The 24,760-nt window shown below is 42.5% G+C and overlaps 1 protein-coding gene across 1 annotated transcript; it reads left to right on the top strand.

Annotated features, from left to right (window-relative positions):
• The first annotated feature begins 6,874 nt into the window (after positions 1-6,874).
• On the top strand, positions 6,875-24,392 carry LOC115181911 (zinc finger protein OZF-like). The gene is made up of 3 exons (XM_029743600.1): positions 6,875-7,209; positions 17,301-17,439; positions 20,176-24,392. The coding sequence occupies exons 1-3, from the start codon at positions 7,201-7,203 to the stop codon at positions 21,747-21,749; spliced, it is 1,722 nt and encodes a 573-aa protein (XP_029599460.1). The 5' UTR covers positions 6,875-7,200; the 3' UTR covers positions 21,750-24,392.
• The last annotated feature ends 368 nt before the right edge of the window (positions 24,393-24,760 follow it).

Consider the following 24,760-nt stretch of genomic DNA (forward strand, 5'->3'; position numbering starts at 1 on the left):
ACAGGTCAGGGTTCCATAGCCGCAGGCAGAACAGTTGAAACTGGAGCAGCAGCACGACCAGGTGGACTGGGGACAGCAAGGTGTCATCAGGCCAGGTAGTCCTGAAGCCTGGTCCCAGGGCTCAGGTCCTCCGGGAGGGGAGGGAGAGAAAGAGAATTAGAGGGAGCATTCTTAAATTCACACAGGACACTGGATAAGACAGGAGAAATACTCCAGACATAACAGACTGACCCTTGTCCCCTGACACAAAAACTATTGCAGCGTAAATACTGGAGGTTGAGACAGGAGGGGTCGGGAGACACTGTGGCCCCGTCTGACAATACCCCCAGACAGGGCCAACCAGGCAGGATATAACCCCACCCACTTTGCCAAAGCACAGCCCCCACACTACTGGAGGGATATCTTCAAACCACCAACTTACTACCCTGAAACAAGGCTGAGTATAGCCCACGAAGATCTCCCCCACGGCACGAACTCGAGGGGGTCGCTAAACCCGGACAGGAAGATCATGACTCAACCCACTCAAGTGACGCACCCCTCCTAGGGACGGGATGGAAGAACACCAGTAAGCCAGTGACTCAGCCCCTGTAATAGGGTTAGAGGCAGAGAATCCCGGTGGAGAGAGGAGAACCAGCCAGGCAGAGACAGCAAGGGAGGTTTGTTGCTCTAGTGCCTTTTCGTTCACCTTCACATCCCTGGGCCAGACTACACTCAATCATAGGACCTACTGAAGAGACGAATCTTCAACAAAGACTTACTGAAGGTAGAGAATGAGTCTGCGTCTCTCACATGGATAGGCAGACCGTTCCATAAAAATGTAGCTCTATAGTATAGGAGAAAACCCTGCCTCTGTGGGAGAAGGAAAGACGTGCTGAAGGAAGGAAAGACATAGATACATTAACTAGGAGAAAAGGAGATTAGTATCGAACCTTAAGTAAAGATAACAAGGTTAAGTAAAGATAACAAGGACGTTGGGGATCATGTAAGGGCCAGGCGGCCTAATTACAGAGCCATGACAAAGTGCAGTCAGGTAAATGAAATTATGTTAAACATACACTGCCTAGGGTACATCTGGAAAAGTACATGAAATTAGGTAACTGATTAAGTACATATGAACCTGGTGCACTTAGAAAGAAACACATGTGAAAGGAAGATGGGACAGGCAACCGAGAGCATGCATGTGATGCATGCAGTAATTTTATGTTCACGTGAGGAAGGTTTGGCCACCATTATGTTAGAAATAAGAGCAGATATGGGCGTTATCCTCAGATGTGGGCGTTATCCATAGGATTGAAAGATAATGGTGGCAGAAAGGAAAAAGGGTTTTTCTTCATTTACATAAAGGATGGACCTATGTATTGTATGTGGATAAAAAGCAGAGCTGGGGCTGGGGAAAGGCAGTTGCTCCGCGGACCAGCTCGGCTTTGTTACTTTGTATTAAAGTCTATATTGAATTTACAAGTTCTTGTAAAGAGTGTTACTTTTAAGACCATTTTCCACGACACCTCCAGCTGTTTAATTAGAAATTCTAGGGACAATAAGGAGGCCTGCGTCTTGTGACCGTAGCGTACATGTAGGTATGTACGGCAGGACCAAATCGGAGAGATAGGTAGGATAGGTAGGAGCATGCCCATGTAATGATTTGTAGGTTAGCAGTAAAACCTTGAAATCAGCCCTAGCCTTTACAGTAAGTAGAGAGGCTAGAGCACTGGAGTAATATAATCAAATTATTTGGTTCTAGTCAAGATTCTAGCAGCCTTGTTTAGCACTAACTGAAGTTTATTTAGTGCTTTATCCGGGTAGCCAGAGAGTAGAGCATTGCAGCAGTCTAACCTAGGAATGACAAGAGCTCTTTGTTTCTTGGGACCTAGAACTAGCATCTCTGTTTTGTTTGAGTTTTTTTTAAATTCTGTCATCCACTTCCTCATGTCTGAAACACAGGCTTCCAGGGAGGGCAATTTTGGGGCTTCACCATGTTTCATTGAAATGTACAGTCGTGGCCAAAAGTTTTCAGAATGACACAAATATTAATTTTCACAAAGCCTGCTGCCTCAGTTTGTATGATGGCAATTTGCATATACTCCAGAATGTGATGAAGAGTGATCAGCAGAATTGCAAATAATTGCAAAGACCCTCTTTGCCATGCAAATTAACTGAATCCCCCAAAAACATTTCCACTGCATTTCAGCCCTGCCACAAAAGGACCAGCTGACATCATGTCAGTGATCAGCTGACATCATGTCTCATTAACACAGTTGTGAGTGTTGACGAGGACAAGGCTGGAGATCACTCTGTCATGCTGATTGAGTTCAAATAACAGACTGGAAGCTTCAAAAGGAGGGTGGTGCTTGGAATCATTGTTCTTCCTCTGTCAACCATGGTTACCTGCAAGGAAACACGTGCCGTCATCATTGCTTTGCACAAACAGGGCTTCACAGGCAATGATATTGCTGCCAGTAAGATTGCACCTAAATCAACCATATAACGGATCATCAAGAACTTCAAGGAGAGCGGTTCAATTGTTGTGAAGAAGGCTTCAGGGTGCCCAAGAAAGTCCAGCAAGCGCCAGGACTGTCTCCTAAAGTTTATTCAGCTGCGAGATCGGGGCACCACCAGTACAGAGCTTGCTCAGGAATGGCAGCAGGCAGGTGTGAGTGCATCTGCACGCACAGTGAGGCGAAGACTTTTGGAGGATGGCCTGGTGTCAAGAAGGGCAGCAAAGAAGCCACTTCTCTCCAGGAAAAACATCAGGGACAGACTGATATTCTGCAAAAGGTCCAGGGATTGGACTGCTGAGGACTGGGGTAAAGTCATTTTCTCTGATGAATCCCCTTTCTACCATCAGTCCTGTGTCATGCCAACAGTAAAGCCTCCTGCGACCGTTCATATGTGGGGTTGCTTCTCAGCCAAGGGAGTGGGCTCACTCACAATTTTGCCTAAGAACACAGCCATGAATAAAGAATGGTACCTACACATCCTCCGAGAGCAACTTCTCCCAACCATCCAGGAACAGTTTGGTGACGAACAATGCCTTTTCCAGCATGATTGAGCACCTTGCCATAAGGCAAAAGTGATCATTAAGTGGCTCGGGGAACAAAGCATCAATATTTTGGGTCCATGGCCAGGAAACTCCCCAGACCTTAATCCCATTGAGAACTTGTGGTCAATCCTGAAGAGGCGGGTGGACAAACAAAAACTCACAAGTTATGACAAACTCCAAGCATTGATTATGCCAGAATGGGCTGCCATCAGTCAGGATGTGGCCCAGAAGTTAATTGACAGCATGCCAGGGCGGATTGCAGTGGTCTTGAAAAAGAAGGGTCAACACTGCAAATATTGACTCTTTGCATCAACTTCATGTAATTGTCAATAAAAGCCTTTGACACTTATGAAATGCTTGTAATTATACTTCAGTATTCCATAGTAACATCTGACAAAAATATCTAAAGACACTGAAGCAGCAAACTTTGTGGAAATTAATATTGGTGTCATTCTCAAAACTTTTGGCCACGACTGTACAGCTGTGTATCGTCCTCATAGCAGTGAAAGTTAACATTGTGTTTCCGAATGACATCACCAAGAGGTAAAATATATAGTGAAAACAATAGTGGTCCTACAACCGAACCTTGAGGAACACCTAAACTTACAGTTGATTTGTCAGAGGACAAACCATCCACAGAGACAAATTTTGCAATAATCTGAGTACAGCGCTCAGACAACAACAACAAGCAATACAGACACCCGCCATTTTGGAGTCAACTAAAATCAGAAATAGCATTATAAATATTCACTTACCTTTGATGATCTTCATCAGAATGCACTCCCAGGGATCCCAGTTCCACAATAAATGTTTGTTTTGTTCAATAAAGTCCATCATTTTTGTCCAAATACCTCCTTTTTGTTCACGTGTTTAGTCCACTACTCCAAATGCAGGAAGCGCGCGCAAAATGTCATGACGAAAAGTAAAAAAAAGTTCTATTTACGTTCGTAGAAACATGTCAAACGATGTATAGCATCAATCTTTAGGATGTTTTTATCATAAATGTTCAGTAATATTCCAACCGGACAATTCCATGGTCTTCAAAAAAGAAAAGGAACAGAGCTAACTCTCACGTGAGTGCGCCACTGAACTCATGTCATTTTCTCAGTCGTCTACTTCCAGGACCTCTTATTTTCTCCCCAGTCACAGTAGAAGCATGACATAACATTCTAAAGACTGTTGACATCTAGTGGAAGCCTTAGGAAGTGCAAAATGAACCCTAAGTCACTGTATACTGGATAGGGAATCACTTGAAAAACTACAATCCTCAGATTTCCACACTTCCTGGTTGGATTTTTCTCAGGTTTTTGCCTGCCATATGAGTTCTGTTATACTCACAGACATCATTCAAACAGTTTTAGAAACTTCAGAAACTTGTGTTTTCTATCCAAATCCACTAATAATATGCATGTCCGACCTTCTGAGCCTGAGCAGCAGGCAGTTTACTACGGGCACGCCTTTCATTCGGACATCAAAATACTGCCCCCTACCCTAGAGAAGTTAAAAACAAAAATATTGAGGATACGGTACAGACATCTGAGTGATCTGAGCTTTCTGCGCTATCTGATTGTCTGGTCTGTGGGTGCACTTGATTTGCTCTCTGGGCCTGTTCCACTGTTCATACCAGACCCTTATTTCTTTGTTCCATGGGCTACCAAAATTCCGCAGCTGTAAACACGGTAGACGAGGTGGAGTCGTAGTGAAATTGAGGTGAAGAGAAAACCGAACGACCCTCCCCTAATTTCTATTGTCTAAATGTCCAGTCACTGGAGAATAAGATGGATGAGCTTCATTCGAGAGTCTCCCATCACAGAGACCTGAAAAGCTGAACTATTGTATGTGGGGCTCCTGAGTGGCGCAGCGGTCTAAGGCACTACAGTCCCTGGTACGATTCCAGGCTGTATCACAGCGGTCTAAGGTACTGCATCTCAGTGCAAGAGTTGTCACTGCAGTCCCTGGTTCCATTCCAGGCTGTATGACAGCGGTGTAAGGCACTGCTACTCAGTGCTAAGGAGTCACTGCAGTCCCTGGTTTGGATCCAGGCTGAATCACATCCGGCCGTGATTGGGAGTCCAATAGGGCAGCGTGCAATTGGCCAAGCGTCATCCGGGTTTGGCTGGGGTAGGCCGTCACTGTAAATAAGAATTTGTTCTTAACTGACTTGCCTAGTTAAATAAAGGTTAAATAAAAAATAAAAATAAATACTGAAATATGGCTGGATGATAACGCTTACATGTGGTACTCGGTGGATTCTCCATGCAGCAGCAGGATGGTTACACGTGGTACTCGGTGGATTCTCCATGCAGCAGCAGGATGGTTACACGTGGTACTCAGTGGATTCTCCATGCAGCAGCAGGATGGTTACATATGGTCTGCGGTTGTGAGGCCGGTTGGACGTACTGCCAAATAATCTAAAATGATGTTGGAGGCTTGTGGTAGAGAAATGAACATTAAATTATCAGGCAACAGCTCTGGTGGACATTCCTGCAGAGAGCATGCCAATTGCACGCTCCCTCAAAACTTGACACATCTGTGGCATCATGTTGTGTGACAAAACTGCACATTTTAGAGCAGCCTTTTATTGTCCCCAACACAAGGTGCACCTGTGGAATGATCATGTTGTTTAATCAGCTTTTTTTATAAACCACAGCTGGATGGATTATTTTGGCAGAAGAGAAATGCTCACTAACAGGGAAGTAAACAAATAAGCATTTTGTGCCTATGAAACATGGGACCAACACTTTACATGTTGCATTAATATTTGTGTTCAGTGTAATGAAATACAATTTAAAAATGCATCAAAAGATCTGTGTTTTTTCTCCCTATGCGGTTGCAATGCTGTGCACAGTTGTACTGCACTATAGTGCTTAAAAAAATCGATAAACTTCTCTTGTTGTTGCAGGACGACTATTATTTTGAAAAAAATAGATCCGCCTTTCTGCGGCCATTTCATGATCTGCTACCAGCAGAATGGTAACGTGAAGGAAATGTTTTCAATGCAACGGATGTGAAGGCGGAGTCTGTCTTTTCTTTCGGGACTTTAGGCAGAGAGTCATGTGGTGGAATATTGACTCAGAAATATACCGCTCTTACTAGAACTTGTGAATTCAATATAGACTTTATTACAAACGTAACATAGCCGAGCCCTTCCATGGAAGGACCCTATTACACACGTAACAGAGCCGAACCCTTCCATGAAAACGACTAAATTATCATATTACAGAGTCCTGCCTTTATAGGATTGTGTCTTTGCATAACGTATAGAGTCCCCTCCCTCTATATGAAAATAGCTTCCCTTGACCTTTCTCCATTATTATCTATCCATATTGTGGGAGAAAGGAAGACGTGCTGAAGGAAGGAAAAACATAGATACATTAACTAGGGGAAGAGGAGATTAATATCTAACCTTAAGTAAAGATAACAAGGACGTTGGGGACCACGTGAGGGCCAGGCAGCCTAACTACAGAGCCATTGGCAAAGTGCAGTCAGGTGAATGAACCTATGTTAAGTACACACGGCCTGGGTACACTTAGAAAAATGCATGAGAGAAGATAACGAGTTAAGTACATATGGCCCGGGTGCACTTAGAGAGAAACACACGAGAAAGGAAAACAGGACAAACAACCAAGAGTAAGCATGCAATGCATGCATTATTTTATATCCACGTGAGGAGAGTTTGGCCACCATTATGTTAGAAATAAGAGCATATGTGGGCGTTATCCTCAGATATGGGCGTTATCCATAGGGTTGAAAGATAATGGTGGCAGAAAGCACAAGGGGCTTTACTTCATTTACATAAAGGATGGACCTATGTATTGTATGTGCATAAAAGCAGAGCCGGGGGCTGGGAAAGGCAGTTGTTCCGCGGACCGGCTCGGCTTTGCTACTTTGTATTAAAGTCTATATTGAATTTACAAGTTCTTGTAAGAGTGTTACTTTTAAGACAATTTTCCACGACAGTCTCAGCTCTTCAAAGTGGACAGTCTAAATACTGCTAATAATGGAAATGGAATCATAGTCATGACTTTTGCTCCCGCAGTCACAGAGTAGAATATAACGCTACCTCCCTAATCTACAATTCAACACAGTAGGGAGAAACATCTCATCTGGTTCACTTCGCCTGAACTCTGCAAACGACCGGCCGTAAACGAGTGTCTGCAATGAATCAGGTGAGTTAGATACATGTAAAATATATATAAAAAACACGTCTGCGGGCACGAACGACGTAACACGTTTCACAGAGCTCCGACAGGTTGTGAAACAATTTAATTTAGAGCACAGTTATATTTATTGTTTGATATCGCGTTACTAAGTATTGTTTACATAGTTTAATATCTCGTTGCTCTCCCGATTGGTAATAATGGCCGTGAATTGCTGAATGGAAGACTGCTAAAGTAGGCCTCAGCAAAGCCTTGGATTTTCCTGAACGAGCTACCGACTGGAGAACCGTGCATGTATCAGGAGCAGACATATGCCAGGCTCTCCAGTCGGTAGCTCGTTTAGGAAAATCCAAGGTTTTGCTGCGGCCTACAGTTCATTTGGTCGGCAGAATATCAGAATCAATGTTTTTCGTCTCTCTTCTCTTCATAAAATTTAAATAAAATTATATAATTGTTGTAAACGCGACTTGACATAGGAATTGCTTCTTCTTATATTTGTTGGACAGTCTGGTTAGTTAGGCCTACTGTAGCATACTATAATTAGTGTGAATGGATAGACCTACTGTAGTATACTATAATGAGTCTGGTTAGTTCTACTGTATCATACTATAATTAGTCTGAATGGGTAGGCCTACTGTAGTATACTATAATTAGTCTGGTTAGTTAGTTCTACTGTAGTATACTATAATTAGTCTGAATGGATAAACCTACTGTAGTATACTATAATTAGTCTGAATGGGTAGGCCTACTGTAGTATACTATAATTAGTCTGAATGGATAGACCTATTGTAGTAAACTATAATTAGTCTGGTTAGTTAGGCCTACTGTAGCATACTATAATTAGTCAATGGATAGACCACTGTAGTATATTATAATTAGTCTGGTTAGTTCTACTGTATCATACTATAATTAGTCTGAATGGGTAGGCCTACTGTAGTATACTATAATTAGTCTGAATGGATAGACCTATTGTAGTAAACTATAATTAGTCTGGTTAGTTAGGCCTACTGTAGCATACTATAATTAGTCAATGGATAGACCACTGTAGTAAACTATAATTAGTCTGGTTAGTTAGGCCTACTGTAGTATACTAAAATTCGTCTGGTTAGTTCTACTGTATCATACTATAATTAGTCTGAATGGATAGGCCTACTGTAGTATATTATAATTAGTCTGAATGGGTAGACCTACTGTAGTATACTATAATTAGTCTGGTTAGTTAGGCCTACTATAGTATACTATAATTCGTCTGGTTAGTTCTACTGTATCATACTATAATTAGTCTGAATGGGTAGGCCTACTGTAGTATATTAAAATTAGTCTGAATGGGTAGGCCTACTGTAGTATACTATAATGAGTCTGAATGGATAGACCTACTGTAGTATACTATAATTAGTCTGAATGGAAAGGTCTACTGTAGTATACTATAATTAGTCTGAATGGATAGACCTACTGTAGTAAACTATAATTAGTCTGGTTAGTTAGGCCTACTATAGTATACTATAATTCGTCTGGTTAGTTCTACTGTATCATACTATAATTAGTCTGAATGGGTAGGCCTACTGTAGTATATTATAATTAGTCTGAATTGGTAGGCCTACTGTAGTATACTATAATGAGTCTGAATGGATAGACCTACTGTAGCATACTATAATTAGTCAATGGATAGACCTACTGTAGTATATTATAATTAGTCTGAATGGATAGACCTACTGTAGTATACTATAATTAGTCTGGTTAGTTCTACTGTATCATACTATAATTAGTCTGAATAGATAGGCCTACTGTAGTATACTATAATTCGTCTGGTTAGTTCTACTGTATCATACTATAATTAGTCTGAATGGATAGGCCTACTGTAGTATACTATAATTAGTCTGAATGGGTAGACCTACTGTAGTATACTATAATGAGTCTGAATGGATAGGCCTACTGTAGTATACTATAATTAGTCTGAATGGATAGACCTACTGTAGTATACTATAATTAGTCTGAATGGATAGACCTACTGTAGTATACTATAATTAGTCTGAATGGATAGACCTACTGTAGTATACCATAATTAGTCTGAATGAATAGACCTACTGTAGTATATTATAATTAGTCTGAATGGATAGACCTACTGTAGTATACTATAATTAGTCTGGTTTGTATTTATTATGGATCCCCATTAGTTGCTGCCGTTAACAACAATAAAAACATTACAAAACATTTCACAGCAGATTTCACCACACATTAAGTGTGTTCCCTCTGGCCGCTACTCTACTAACACAAATCTACAACCCAAATAAATCCCTGTGTACTTGTGTGTGTATATAGTGCGTATGTTGTCATGTGTGTGTCTCTTCAAGTCCCCGCTGTTCCATAAGTTGTATTTTTAATGTTTTTAAAATCTGGTTTTACTGCTGAGTTAGTTCATGCCTCTATGTAGTACTGTGCTCCTCACATAATCTGTTCTGGACTTGGGGACTGTGAAGAGACCTCTGGTGACATGTCTTGTGGGGTATGCATGAGTGTCTGAGATGTGTGCCAGTAGTTCAAACAGACAGCTCGGTGCATTCGGCTTGCCAACACCTCTCACAAATACAAGCAGTGATGCATCTCTCCTCTACTTTGAGCCAGGAGAGATTGACATGCATATGATTAATGTTAGCTCTCTGTGTACATTTAAGGGCCAGCCGTGCTGCTCTGTTCTGAGTCAATTGTAACTTTCCTAAGTTCCTTTGTGGCACCTGACCACATGACTGGACAGCAGTCCTGATGCAACAAAACTAGGGCCTGTATGACTTACTTTCTTGATAGTGTTTTTAAGAAGACAGAGCAGCGCTTTATTATGGACAGACTTCTCCCCATCTTAGCTACTGTTGTATCAATATGTTTTGACCATAACAGTTTATAATCATGGGTTACTCCTAGCAGTTTAGTCTCCTCAACATGATTAAGTTACACATTATTCATTACAATAATTGGTTGAGGTTAAGTGAATGATTTGTCTGAAATACATTACATTTAGTTTTTAAAATATTTAGTTTTAGTTTATTATTTGCCACCCATTTTAAAACTGACTGCAGATATTTAAGTGTAGCAGTGATTTCTCTTGCTGTGGTAGCGGACGTATGTAGTGTTGAGTCCTCAGCGTACATAGACACACAGGTTTTACTCAGAGCCAGTGGCAGGTCATTAGTAAAGACTGAAAAAACTAAGGGGCCTAGACAACTGCCCTGGGGAATTCTGAATTCTACCTGGATCATGTTGGGGGGGGGAATTCTGAATTCTACCTGGATCATGTTGGGGGGGGGAATTCTGAATTCTACCTGGATCATGTTGGGGGGGGGAATTCTGAATTCTACCTGGATCATGTTGGGGGGGGGAATTCTGAATTCTACCTGGATCATGTTGGGGGGGGGGAATTCTGAATTCTACCTGGATCATGTTGGGGGGGGGAATTCTGAATTCTACCTGGATCATGTTGGGGGGGGAATTCTGAATTCTACCTGGATCATGTTGGGGGGGGAATTCTGAATTCTACCTGGATCATGTTGGGGGGGAATTCTGAATTCTACCTGGATCATGTTGGGGGGGGGGATTCTGAATTCTACCTGGATCATGTTGGGGGGGGGGAATTCTGAATTCTACCTGGATCATGTTGGGGGGAGGGGAATTCTGAATTCTACCTGGATCATGTTGGGGGGGGGGAATTCTGAATTCTACCTGGATCATGTTGGGGGGGGGAATTCTGAATTCTACCTGGATCATGTTGGGGGGGGGGGAATTCTGAATTCTACCTGGATCATGTTGGGGGGGGGGGAATTCTGAATTCTACCTGGATCATGTTGGGGGGGGGGAATTCTGAATTCTACCTGGATCATGTTGGGGGGGGGGGAATTCTGAATTCTACCTGGATCATGTTGGGGGGGGGGGGGGGAATTCTGAATTCTACCTGGATCATGTTGGGGGGGGGGGGGGGAATTCTGAATTCTACCTGGATCATGTTGGGGGGGGGGGGGGAATTCTGAATTCTACCTGGATCATGTTGGGGGGGGGGGGGGGGGAATTCTGAATTCTACCTGGATCATGTTGGGGGGGGGGGGGGAATTCTGAATTCTACCTGGATCATGTTGGGGGGGGGGGGGGAATTCTGAATTCTACCTGGATCATGTTGGGGGGGGGGGGGGGAATTCTGAATTCTACCTGGATCATGTTGGGGGGGGGGAATTCTGAATTCTACCTGGATCATGTTGGGGGGGGGGATTCTGAATTCTACCTGGATCATGTTGGGGGGGGGGGAATTCTGAATTCTACCTGGATCATGTTGGGGGGGGGAATTCTGAATTCTACCTGGATCATGTTGGGGGGGGGAATTCTGAATTCTACCTGGATCATGTTGGGGGGGGAATTCTGAATTCTACCTGGATCATGTTGGGGGGGGGGGGAATTCTGAATTCTACCTGGATCATGTTGGGGGGGGGGGAATTCTGAATTCTACCTGGATTATGTTGGGGAGGCTTCCATTAAAGAACACTCTCTGTGTTCTGTTAGACAGAACTCTCGATCCACAATATAGCAGGGATGCCATAACAGCCTTTTCCCAGTAGCAGATTGATTGATAATGGCAAAAGCTGCACTGAAGCCTAATGTAACAGCTCCCACAAGCTTCTTATCGTCAATTTGTTTCAGCCAATCAGTCACTTGTGTAAGTGCTGTACATGTTGAGTGCCTCTCCCTGTAAGCGTGCTGAAAGTCAGTTGTTAATTTGTTTTCTGTGAAATGGCATTGTATCTGGTCAAAAAAATAATAATTCAGGAGTTTAGTAAGGGTTGGTAGCAGGCTGATTGGTCGGCTGTTTGAGCCAGTCATGGATGCTTTACTATTCTCAGGTATGGGAATGACGTTTACTTCCCTCCAGGCCTGAGGGTGAACACTTTCCTCTATGCTTAGATTGAAGAGAGTGCCACTCCTATTAGCCATATCATCCGCTATGATCCTCATTCATTTTCCATCCAAGTTTTCAGACCCAGGTGGCTTGTCATTGCTTCACCTCTTGCTTCACCTCTTCCACACTCACTTTACTGAATTTAAAATTGCAATGCTTTCATCATTTGGTCAGTTATTCATTTTTGTGTAGTTTCAGAATTTGCTGCTATCATGTCCAAGTTTGCAAATTTTGCCAGCTCCTCCATCACAAAACCCACTGATATGACAAACTACTTGGTAATATCAGTGGGTTTTGTGTTGACTGAGCCATCTGATTTAACTTCTCTAGGGTAAGGGGCAGTATTTTCACGGTTGAATGAAAAACGTACCCAAATTAAACAGCCTACTACTCGGGCCCAGGAACTAGAACATACATATTATTAGTAGATTTTGGATAGAAAACACTCTGACGTTTCTAAAACTCTTTGAATGATGTCTGTGAGTAAAACAGAACTCATATGGCAGGTAAAAACCTGAGAAAAATCTAACCAGGAAGTGAGAATTCTGGTGCTTGTAGTCCTTTCAAGTCATTGCCTATCGAACACACAGTGACTTAGGGTTCATTTTGCACTTCCTAAGGCTTCCACTAGATGTCAAGTCTTTAGAAAGTTGTTTGAGGCATCTATGATGAACAGAGAGCGAACAGAGGAAGTTGGAAGTTGTTGACTCAGGAAGGTACTGGCGTTCATTGGCGCGTGTTCACGTGAGAGGTAGCTGTGTTCCAAAATGTTTTTCAAGACAATGCAGTCGTCCGGTTGGAATGTTATATATTTTCTTATTGAAAAAGGCCCTAAAGATTGATGCTATACAACGTTTGACATGTTTGAACGAACGTAAATATAACTTTTTTTTACTTTTCGTCGTGACATTTTCCGCTAGCTTCCTACACTTGGAGTAGCTTGCTGAACGAAAAGGAGCTATTTGGACATAAATTATGGACTTTATCGAACAAAACAACATTTATTGTGGACCTGGGATTCCTGGATGTGCCTTCTGATGAAGATCATCAAAGGTAAGTGAATATTTCTAATGCTATGTATGATTTTAGATGACTCCAAGATGGCGGCTATCTGTATTGCCTAGTGTATTTTTCTGAGCGCAGTACTCAGATTATTACAAAGAGTGCTTTCCTCGTGAAGCTTTTTTAAAATCGGTCACAGCGTTTGCATAAAGGAGATATTCATCTATAGTTTTTTGAATAACAGTTTAATATTTTATCAACGTTTATGATGATTATTTTTGTAAATTGCTGTGCTGATTCACCGGCAGTATTGGAGGCAAAATATTTTCTGAACATCACGCGCCATTGTAAAATGGGGTTTATGGATATAAATATGAACTTTATCGAACAAAAAATGCATGTATTGTGTAACATGATGTCCTAGGAGTGTCATCTGATGAAGATTGTCAAAGGTTAGTGCATAATTTTAGCTGGTGTTCTGGTTTTTGTGACGCTAGTCCTTGCTAGGAAAATGGCTGTGTGCTTTTTCTTGTGTTGGAACTGTCCTAACATAATCTAACTTTATGCTTTCGCCATAAAGCCATTTTGAAATCGGACAATGTGGTTACATTAACCTCTCTGGGCTAGGTGGGACGCTTGCGTAATAATCTGTTTTGCTTTCGTTGTAAAGCCTTTTTGAAATCGGACAGTGTGGTTAGATTAACGAGAGTCTTGTCTTTAAAATGCTGTAAAATAGTCATGTGTTTGAGAAATTGAAGTCCCACCTACTCAACAGCCAGTTGAATCCCGTGGCGCGTTATTCAAATACCTTAGAAATGCTATTACTTCAATTTCTGAAACATATGACTAATTTACAGCATTTTAAAGACAAGACTCTCGTTAATCTAACCACACTGTCCGATTTCAAAAAGGCTTTACAACGAAAGCAAAACATTAGATTATGTCAGCAGAGTACCCAGCCAGAAATAATCAGACACCCATTTTTCAAGCTAGCATATAATGTCACATAAACCCAAACCACAGCTAAATGCAGCACTAACCTTTGATGATCTTCATCAGATGACAATCTTAGGACATTATGTTATACAATACATGCATGTCTGTTCAATCAAGTTCATATTTATATCAAAAACCAGCTATTCACATTAGCAGGTGACTAGCATGTGACTAGCATTCCCACCGAACACTTCCGGTGAATTTACTAAATTACTCACGATAAACGTTCACAAAAAACATAACAATTATTTTAAGAATTATAGATACAGAACTCCTCTATGCACTCGATATGTCCGATTTTAAAATAGCTTTTCGGTGAAAGCACATTTTGCAATATTCTAAGTAGATAGCCCGGCATCACAGGGCTAGCTATTTAGACACCCAGCAAGTTTAGCATTCACCAAAGTCAGATTTACTATAAGAAAAATGTTATTACCTTTCCTGTTCTTCGTCAGAATGCACTCCCAGGACTTCTACTTCAATAACAAATGTTGGTTTGGTCCCAAATAATCCATAGTTATATCCAAATAGCGGCGTTTTGTTCGTGCGTTCAAGACACTATCCGAAAGGGTAAATAAGGGTTACGAGCACGGCGCATTTCGTGACAAAAAAAATCTAAATATTCCATTACCGTACTTCGAAGCATGTCGACCGCTGTTTAAAATACATTTTTATGCCATTTTTCTCGTAAAAAGCGATAATATTCCGACCGGCAAAGCCTGTTTACATTCAACGAGAGAGAAAGTAAAAGCATGGGATCCCCTCGTGCACGAGCCTTAGTCTGACGGCCCTCTGATCGGCCACTTTCCAAACGCGATAATGTGTTTCAGCCTGGGGCTGCCTCGATATCATTCAGCTTTTTCCCGGGTTCTGAGTGCCTATGGGAGCCGTAGGAAGTGTCACGTTACAGCAAAGATCCTCAGTCTTCAATAAAAAGAGCCAAGATGAACAAAAACTTGTCAGACAGGCCACTTCCTGTAAGGAATCTTCTCAGGTTTTTGCCTGCCATATGGGTTCTGTTATACTCACAGACACCATTCAAACAGTTTTAGAAACTTTAGGGTGTTTTCTATCCAAAGCCAATAATTAGATGCATATTCTAGTTACTGGGCAGGAGTAGTAACCAGATTAAATCGGGTACGTTTTTTATCCGGCCGTGTAAATACTGCCCTCTAGCCCTAACAGGTTAAGGAGACGTGTCTTTAAAATGGTGTAAAATAGTCGTATGTTTGAGAAACGTTGAATTATGACATTTTGTGGTTTTTGAATTTGGCGCTCTGATTTTTCACTGGCTGTTGAATCGTGTGACCCGTGGACGATAGCATCCCACCTGCCCGAGAGAGGTTAATGAATGAAGGAGCCGAGTTTGCCTTTTTGCCTACATTTTAATTATATATATATATATAACGTTGTTAGTCGCAATAATTTTGTTTAAGAATTTAAATAAAGTGGAAGTGTTGAATCAAGTGTTTTTTTTTTTGTACCAGTTCATACACTGCCATGGAATCAGTACATCAAAGTCTCTTCCCAGCTATTTTGCAACCTGTAATGCGCAGCTGTTAACCTCTCTCTCTCAAAAAAACCTGTTAACAATTTGGTCCTGAGCACTCTAGAGTAGGTTTTCATCAAGGATCTCTCTGTCCTTTGCTCCGTTTCATCTTTCTCTTGATCCTGACTAGTCTCCCAGTCCCTGCCGCTGAAAAACATCCCCACAGCATGATGCTGCCACCACCATGCTTCACCATAGGGATTTGTACCAGGTTTCCTTCAGATGTGACGCTTAGCAGCCAAGGTGGTTACAAACTTCTTCCATTTAAGAATGATGGAGGCCACTGTGTTCTTGGGGACCTTCAATGCTGCAGACATGCTTTGGTACCCTTCGCCAGATCTGTGCCTTGACACAATCCTGTCCTGTCTCGGAACTCTATGGACAATTCCTTTGACCTCGTGGCTTGGTTTTTGCTCTGACATGCACTGTCAACTGTGGGACTTTTTTTATATAGACAGGTGTGTGTCTTTCCAAATCATGTCCAGTCAATTGAATTTACCACAAGTGGACTCTAATCAAGTTGTAGAAACATCTCAGGGATGATCGATGGAAACAGGATGCACTTGAGCTCAATTTCGAGTCTCATAAGGGTCTGTATACTTATTTAAATAAGGTATTTGTTTACCTTTTTTTATACTTTTGCAAACATTTCTAAAAACCTGTTTTTGCTTTGTCATTATGGGGTATAGTGTGTAGATGAGGAAAACATTTTAATTTCATGAATTTTAGAATAAGGCTGTAATGTAACAAAATGTGGAAAAGTCAAGGAGTCTGAATACTTTATGAATTCGTTGGTCATTTAGTAGCCAGCTAGTGGTGATACTTGTAAACATTACTGCTAGGTCGTTCCAGCTGTTATTTTAGTTACAAGCTAGCTACATTTGGAGCACTGTAGCTAGCTACTAACTACCTAACCTACAGATAATCAGAAAAACAGGTCACTGGTAGCTAGCCAACATAGTTACAAGTACTATTATGCTTTGGAACCAATTATCCACAGTTGCGAATAGTTAGCTGGCTGGCTGGCTGGCTGGCTGGCTGGCTGGCTGGCTTTATTGGTCCATGGAGTAGGTTAGCTGGTATTACTGCAGTATTACCACTAAACTCTGTACTCATCCTTGATTATTCCATTCCGTTGCAGAAGAGGGAGGAGGAGAGTGAAGGGTCCTCCTCCTGGCTTGTTGGTTTGTTTACAAATTGCGGAGTGTGGACTGTGCCAAAAACTATTGGCTGTGCACACAGAGGAAGGTGGGGGTCCTTTAATATTTCAGCTAACCTCATCAACTTCCTCTGGAGGAGGGGTCCTTTAATATTTTCCTTTATAAACGGGATTGGAATGATTTGAGTATTTTAAATTACTGACATGGGTTAACACCTTATCAAAGCAACTATGATGATGATGATGATGATGATGCAGAGGTTGTTGATTGTGCTCTTCTCAAGTCCTCGGTGTGTAAGAGCTATACATGGAGACACAGTTCCCATAATGCAACACTAGACTATAATAGGACATCAGGAACTGTTTTCTGGACAAAGGTTTAATAGTTGGAAGACTTATTTTAGATCATTATTGTTTTGTACCAATATGACAACACTCATACTCTCTTTTTGGGTTGACAGGAAACACTCTCCCTCCAACCCTCCTCCTCCCTACCCCTCCTGGAGTCCCCGTGTCGTGCCTCTCCCGGTAGCCCCTTACTGCTGGGTATGAAGAGGCTGTCTGTGCGGCTGGTCGACTGCAGGAAAACACCGGCGCTAAGTGGGTTTATGCTCTGACATACATTTATTTTGGGACACTCACTGAATGTCATTAATTACCACAATACAATCTGTTTTAAAGATGTAGAATTTAAAAAATAAATAAATAAATTCACCTTTATTTAATCAGGTAGGCTAGTTGAGAACAAGTTCTCATTTACAACTGCGACCTGGCCAAGATAAAGCAAAGTAGTGCGACACAAACAACAACACAGAGTTACACATGGAGTAAACAAGTGTACAGTCAATAACACAATAGAAACGAAGGTCTATATATAGTGTGCAAATGGCGTGAGGAGGTAAGGCAATAAATAGGCCATAGTAGCGAAGTAATTACAATTTCGCAAATTAACACTGGAGTGATACAGTGGGGGGGAAAGTATTTGATCCCCTGCTGATTTTGTACGTTTGCCCACTTACAAAGAAATGATCAGTTTATAAATTTAATGGTAGGTTTATTTGAACAGTGATAGACAGAATAACAACAAAAAAATCCAGAAAAACGCATGTCAAAAATGTTATAAAATGATTTGCATTTTAATGAGGGAAATAAGTATTTGACCCCTCTGCAAAACATGACTTAGTACTTGGTGGCAAAACCCTTGTTGGCAATCACAGAGGTCAGACGTTTCTTGTAGTTGGCCACCAGGTTTGCACACATCTCAGGAGAGATTTTGCCCCACTCCTCTTTGCAGATCTTCTCCAAGTTGTTAAGGTTTCGAGGCTGACGTTTGGCAACTCGAACCTTCAGCTCCCTCCACAGATTTTCTATGGGATTAAGGTCTGGAGACTGGCTAGGCCACTCCAGGACCTTAATGTGCTTCTTCTTGAGCCACTCCTTTGTTGCCTTGGCTGTGTGTTTTGGGTCATTGTCATTCTGGAATACCCATCTTCAATGCCCTGGCTGAGGGAAGGAGGTTTTCAGCCAAGATTTGACGGTACATGGCCCCGTCCATCATCCCTTTGATGCGGTGAAGTTGTCCTGTCCCCTTAGCAGAAAAACACCCCCAAAGCATAATGTTTCCACCTCCATGTTTGACGGTGGAGATGGTGTTCTTGGGGTCATAGGCAGCATTCCTCCTCCTCCTCCAAACACGGCGAGTTGAATTGATGTCAAAGAGCTCCATTTTGGTCTCATCTGACCACAACACTTTCACCAGTTGTCCTCTGAGTCATTCAGATATTCATTGGCAGACTTCAGACGGGCCTGTATATGTATTCTTGAGCAGGGGACCTTGCGGGCGCTGCAGGATTTCAGTCCTTCACGGCGTAGTGTGTTACCAATTGTTTTCTTGGTGACTATGGTCCCAGCTGCCTTGAGATCAATGACAAGATCCTCCCGTGTAGTTCTGGGCTGATTCCTCACCGTTCTCATGATCATTGCAACTCCACGAGGTGAGATCTTGCATGGAGCCCCAGGCTGAGGGATATTGACAGTTTTTTTGTGTTTCTTCCATTTGCGAATAATTGCACCAAATGTTGTCACCTTCTCACCAAGCTGCTTGGCGATGGTCTTGTAGGCCATTCCAGCCTTGTGTAGGTCTACAATCTTGTCCCTGACATCCTTGGAGAGCTCTTTGGTCTTGTCGATGGTGGAGAGTTTGGAATCTGATTGATTGCTTCTGTGGACAGGTAACAAGCTGCGGTTAGGAGCACTCCCTTTAAGAGTGTGCTCATAATCTCAGCTCATTACCTGTATAAAAGACACCTGGGAGACAGAAATCTTTCTGATTGAGAGGGGGTCAAATACTTATTTCCCTCATTAAAATGCAAATCATTTTATAACATTTTTGACATGCGTTTTTCTGGATATTTTTATTGTTCTGTCTCTCACTGTTCAAATAAACCTACTATTAATATTATAGACTGATCCTTTCTTTGTCAGTGGGCAAACGTACAAAATCAGCAGGGGATCAAATACTTCCCCCCCCCCCCCCCACTGTAGATGAGCAAAGGGTGGTGTGTAAGTAGAAATACTGGTGTGAAAAGAGCAGAAAAGTAAATATAAACAATATGGCGATGAGGTAGGTAGATTGGGTGGGCTATTTACAGATGGACTATGTACAGCTGCAGCGATCGGTTAGCTGCTCAGATAGCTGATGTTTAAAGTTAGTGAGGGAAATATAAGTCTCCGGCTTCAGCGATTTTTGCACTTTGTTCCAGTCATTGGCAGCAGAGAACTGGAAGGAAAGGCAGCCAAAGTAGGTATTGGCTTTAGGGATGACCAGTGCCATATACCTGCTGGAGCGCGTACTATGGGTGCTTGTTGCTATGGTGATCAGTGAGCTAAGGCGGAGCTTTACCTAGCGTAGACTTATCGATGACCTGGAGCCAGTGGGTCTGGCATCGAATATGTAGCGAGGGCCAGCCGACTAGAGCATACAGGTCGCAGTGGTGGGTGGTATAAGGGGCTTTGGTGACAAAACGGATGGTACTGTGATAGACTGCATCTAGTTTGCTGAGTATTGGAAGCTATTTTGTAAATGACATCGCTGAAGTCGAGGATCGGTAGGATAGTCAGTTTTACGAGGGTATGTTTTTTGCGACGTTGGAAGCCGATTCTAGATGTATCATTACAAGCACTCCTACACCCTTGGATACATTGACAATTTGAAGATTTAATACGATTTTACATTGAAGATTTGAATGCTTAAATTCGGTTACAAGAGTGTGAAAAGCTGGGCCTAAATCTGGCTTTGATATGAAGGAACCATAACGCCCTGTCTTTGCTTCACAGGGGACATTCCTAACCGTCACTCTCTCAGATGGGGCTTGTCATCTGGGGAGGCAAAACATCATGATGCTGACGAGGCAGAGAAAAGTCTCTCAAGATCAGAACACCTCAAGAAACAACAGCAGAGACCCACAAGGAAGAAATCTCACTGCTGCACTGACTGTGGGAAGAGTTACACCTCTAAAGTAAACCTTAGAGGACACCAGAGAATTCATACTGGAGAGAAACCTCACTGCTGCTCCCAGTGTGGAGCTAGCCTCTCCACTGCCAGTGCACTGGAAGGACACATGCGGATTCACACTGGAGAAAAACCGTACCAGTGCTCAGAATGTGGGCAGAGATTTACATACTCCAGTGGTTTACGCATACATGAGAGAATAAAACACACCCGCGAAAAACCACACTGTTGCTCTGACTGCGGGAAGAGATTTTTTACATCACAAAGCTTAAAAGCTCACCGGCGGATTCACAGTGGAGAGAGACCGTTCCACTGCTCTGAGTGTGGGAAGAATTTCACAGAAGCCTCGGCACTGTCTGAACACAAACGAATACACACAGGAGAAAAGCCTCACCACTGTGAGCAGTGCGGGGGAAGCTTTTCCTCAGCTAAGTTACTCAGAATACATCAGAGGATTCACACAGGGGAGAAACCTTACCAATGCACTGACTGTGAGAAAAGCTTCAGATTTTTGTCTTCTTTAAGATGTCACCAGCTAAGACATACTGGAGAGAAGCCCCACCAATGTACTGAGTGTGGGAAGAGGTTTGCTGTTAAGAGTGGACTCTTGCAACATAACAAAGTGCACACTGGAGAGAAAGGCTACCAATGCCAACAGTGTGGCAAGAAGCTAGGATCATCTCATTCTCTAGAGCAGCATAAGCGAACACACACTGGACAGAAACCATTCCACTGTTCCCACTGTAAGTTGAGCTTTGCCACTAATTCAGCCCTGTACAAACACCAGAGAATTCACACAGGAGAGAAGCCACACAGCTGCAATGTTTGCCAGAGGAGTTTTGGACGGTCGGATCACCTGAAAAATCATATGCAAATTCACACAGGAGAAAAGCCATACCACTGCTCTAAGTGCGAGCTGAGTTTCAGTAACGATAGATCTCTGAAAGAACATGAGGTCAGACACACAGAAGATAAACCTCATTGCTGCTCCCAATGTGGCGCTAGTCTCTCTTCTGCCAGGGCACTGGAAGGACACATGCGAATTCACACTGGAGAGAAACCGTACGAGTGCTCTGAATGTGGGCAGAAGTTTGCACATAGAGCCAGTCTTGGGACACACCGAAAAATACACACAGGAGAGAAACCTTATCACTGCTCTGACTGCAAGAAGAGCTTTTCAAGACTTGACTCTTTAAAGAAGCACAAGTTTACACATTCAGAGAAGATGTACCACTGCTCTCAGTGTGAGTCGAGCTGCACAACGCCAGGCGCATTAAAGAAACACCAACTTATACACACTGGAGAGAAGCCTTACCACTGCTCCCACTGTGACAAGAGCTTCCTTCGGCAACAATCTCTCAAACAACACGAGCGTCTTCACAAGGGAGAGAACCCGTAATCTTGCTCAGATTGTGATAACTTTGCCACAATGGCAACCTTGCAAATTCACCAGCGAAGACACACAGGAGAGAGGCCAAACCAATGCCCTTTCCCTGACCGTGGGAAGAGTTTTTCCCAGGCCAGCGCCTTGAAAGTTCACAAGAGAAGGCACACAGGAAAGAAGCCGCACCACTGTGATCAGTGTGGGAAGAGTTTTGTCACATCAGGTGACTTGCGAACTCACTCCAAAAAGAAGCATTAGTGCTGCATGAGTGTGGACTCAGTTTTTCTTGATCCGGCTCCTTAAAATATCACAAGAATCCACACAGGACAGAGGCCATACAGCTGCTCAGTGTGACTAGTTACACCGATAATGGTCACCTGTTTAAACACCAGCTGACACATAGGAGAACAACGTCCTCACTCTTCTGACTATAAGATGAGGTTCACCACTAAGGGTCAACTGACTGGACACCAGCAGAGACCCACAGGAGAGAAACCTCTCTACTGCTCCGAGTGCGGCAAGAGCTTCAAGTGTTCAATGGACCTGAGATGCCACGTTCAGCGCAAACACAGTGGGACACCCTACCACTGCACCCTCTGTGAGCACAGCTTCAGCTCCCCACAGCATCTGAAGTACCACCAGATGACACACACGGGAGAGAACTATTTGACTGCACCGACTGTGGGAAGAGATTCACGCAGGCAGGTGGGTTGAGGTACCACAGGAGGATTCACACTGGAGAGAAACCTCACACCTGTGATCAGTGTGACAAGCATTTCAGTAAAAGGATCCGTCTGCAATCACATCAGTTGACACACACAGTGTAACTTTTCAGCTGTGATGAATGTGGGAAGAGATTCACACAAGGGAACCCTGGCTTCACACAAGAGAATACACACCTGTGAGAAACCTTACCACTGCTCTCTAACTGGGAAATGCTTTACCACCTCAAGTGAACTGATTATACACCATAGAACACATACAGGAGCGAGGCCTAATGGCTCTGCACAAGACAACAGACTGATAAATATTTTAATTAGTCATTTGTAATTGATTGAACACCTATAGAGACAATTATTGAATGAGCATTAAGGACACACGCTAACAACTGTGAAATGTGAACGCTTGTAGGTTGTCCCTGACAATGCCCATACCTGAAACAACAATACTTTAAAATACGGAGGTTTTCACTCGGTTTTGTGGATTTAACCAAAACCGGTAGTTTTTAATTTCGGCCAAAACGTTTATCTAAACGTTATAAATAAATGTGATTTGAACTTGCATCATTGTCACAAAGCCACACCCGCATTTGAAGTTCTGAATGAGAAAGTGTAGGCTATATATAAATAATTACGCTCTAATGGAAAATCATTTAACAAAATGAGTATTTCTATCAAGGTGTAGCCAATAACATTGTTTGAAATTTGATACACGGCCTCATGGGATTGACTCTGTGCAGCCAATGGCACTGTCCACTTTAGTTATAATGCCAGGAGCCTCTTGTGGATTTGACAACTCTAATGCAGTTCCACCTCCAACACCGCCAAAGCAATCGCTATGCAGATGTTGTCTAACACGGGTCTGATTGAATCAAGCCCTGAGGAGGGACACAGTTCTCAACATACTCACAACTTGCCATTGGATACAAATTATAAACATTTGGATGCAGAAGTAAATGGTGCAGTAAAGTTCCAGTCAAACACTGTATGGAACATGATATTTACCATCGACTATTCTTCTCAGCACTTCAAAATGAACGCTTTTGAAATGTGTATCTTTTAATTTTTAGCATTTGGATTGTGGGCTCAATTCAATGAGATTTGGCGCTAGCCGACACCTGCATAGCTGGTGTGGTGACGTTGTCTGAGGTGGAACTGTGTCAGAGCGGTACCTATTATGAAAATGGACATTGACTGCATGGAGGAGTAGGAATCCCATCCAGTCATGTTTACAAGCTAAAACTCTGGAGTGTAATTTAGGGCTGTATTCAATCTTTTCTGCCTTAATCCACCATAACCGACAACTGCATAGTCGTTTCATTGTTTTTATTCAGGTGATGCCTGAGGTGTAACTTCATTGGAGCTGTCAAATCAGAAACCTGCTGTAATACCCATCACTGATGTTGCCATTGGATAATCTCATGCAGCCTTTTTAGATTCAAATGTTTGCTCTAGTCTACACCTTGATAAACCTGATATGTTGTATGGTGGAAAATTACAAGATTATGTTCTATACTGCTTATGCATTGAATAGTTTGATCAGTTATTTTCCACTGTGTCTGTTGGCCTGAGTTAGGCCTCTGGGTTTAAAGCCAACAGCCGATTGGGTGTAACCTTGTGATAAGGCTACATCCTGTCTTCCATACACTGAGGGTGCAGCTGTGTGGAGGAGAACTGAAAGATTACTTTTGTATAGCAACAGCAATATGACCTGGAGACAGAAACTACACCTGATCTGAGCTAATCTTGTTGTTCCTGCTTGAGTGGACAATATACCCTTTTATGCTTTCACACTTCTGCTGACTGCTACGTAGACAGAGGTTGTACCTTTTTATAAAACTGACACCCAACTCTGTTCAGGGGCTCTTAACTCTGCACCATTGAGTGATTGTTAACCACTCCAGAATTGCAATTCTTATAATAAAACTTGTTTGAAGAATCTGCAGCCTCTTCCTTTTGATTAGAATTTCCTCAGCAGTAGTAATTTACACCTCGATTAGCCTGATATGTTGTAATCTACGCCTCAAATAGCCTGATATGATGTAATCTACGCCTCAAATAGCCTGATATGATGTAATCTACGCCTCAAATAGCCTGATATGTTGTAATCTACACCATTATTTAGGTTGTTTGATCGGTGCCCTAAATGTCAGAATGACTAACCACTGAGCCTATCATTATTACATTTTAGTCATTTAGCAGACACTCTTATCTAGAGCGACTTACAGTAGTGAATGCGTAAATGTTTTTCTCTGAACTGGTCCCCTGTGGGAATTGAACCCACAACCCTGGCGTTGCAAACACCAT

Source organism: Salmo trutta, unplaced genomic scaffold (genome assembly GCF_901001165.1).
Source record: "Salmo trutta unplaced genomic scaffold, fSalTru1.1, whole genome shotgun sequence".
NCBI classification, from domain to species: domain Eukaryota; kingdom Metazoa; phylum Chordata; class Actinopteri; order Salmoniformes; family Salmonidae; genus Salmo; species Salmo trutta.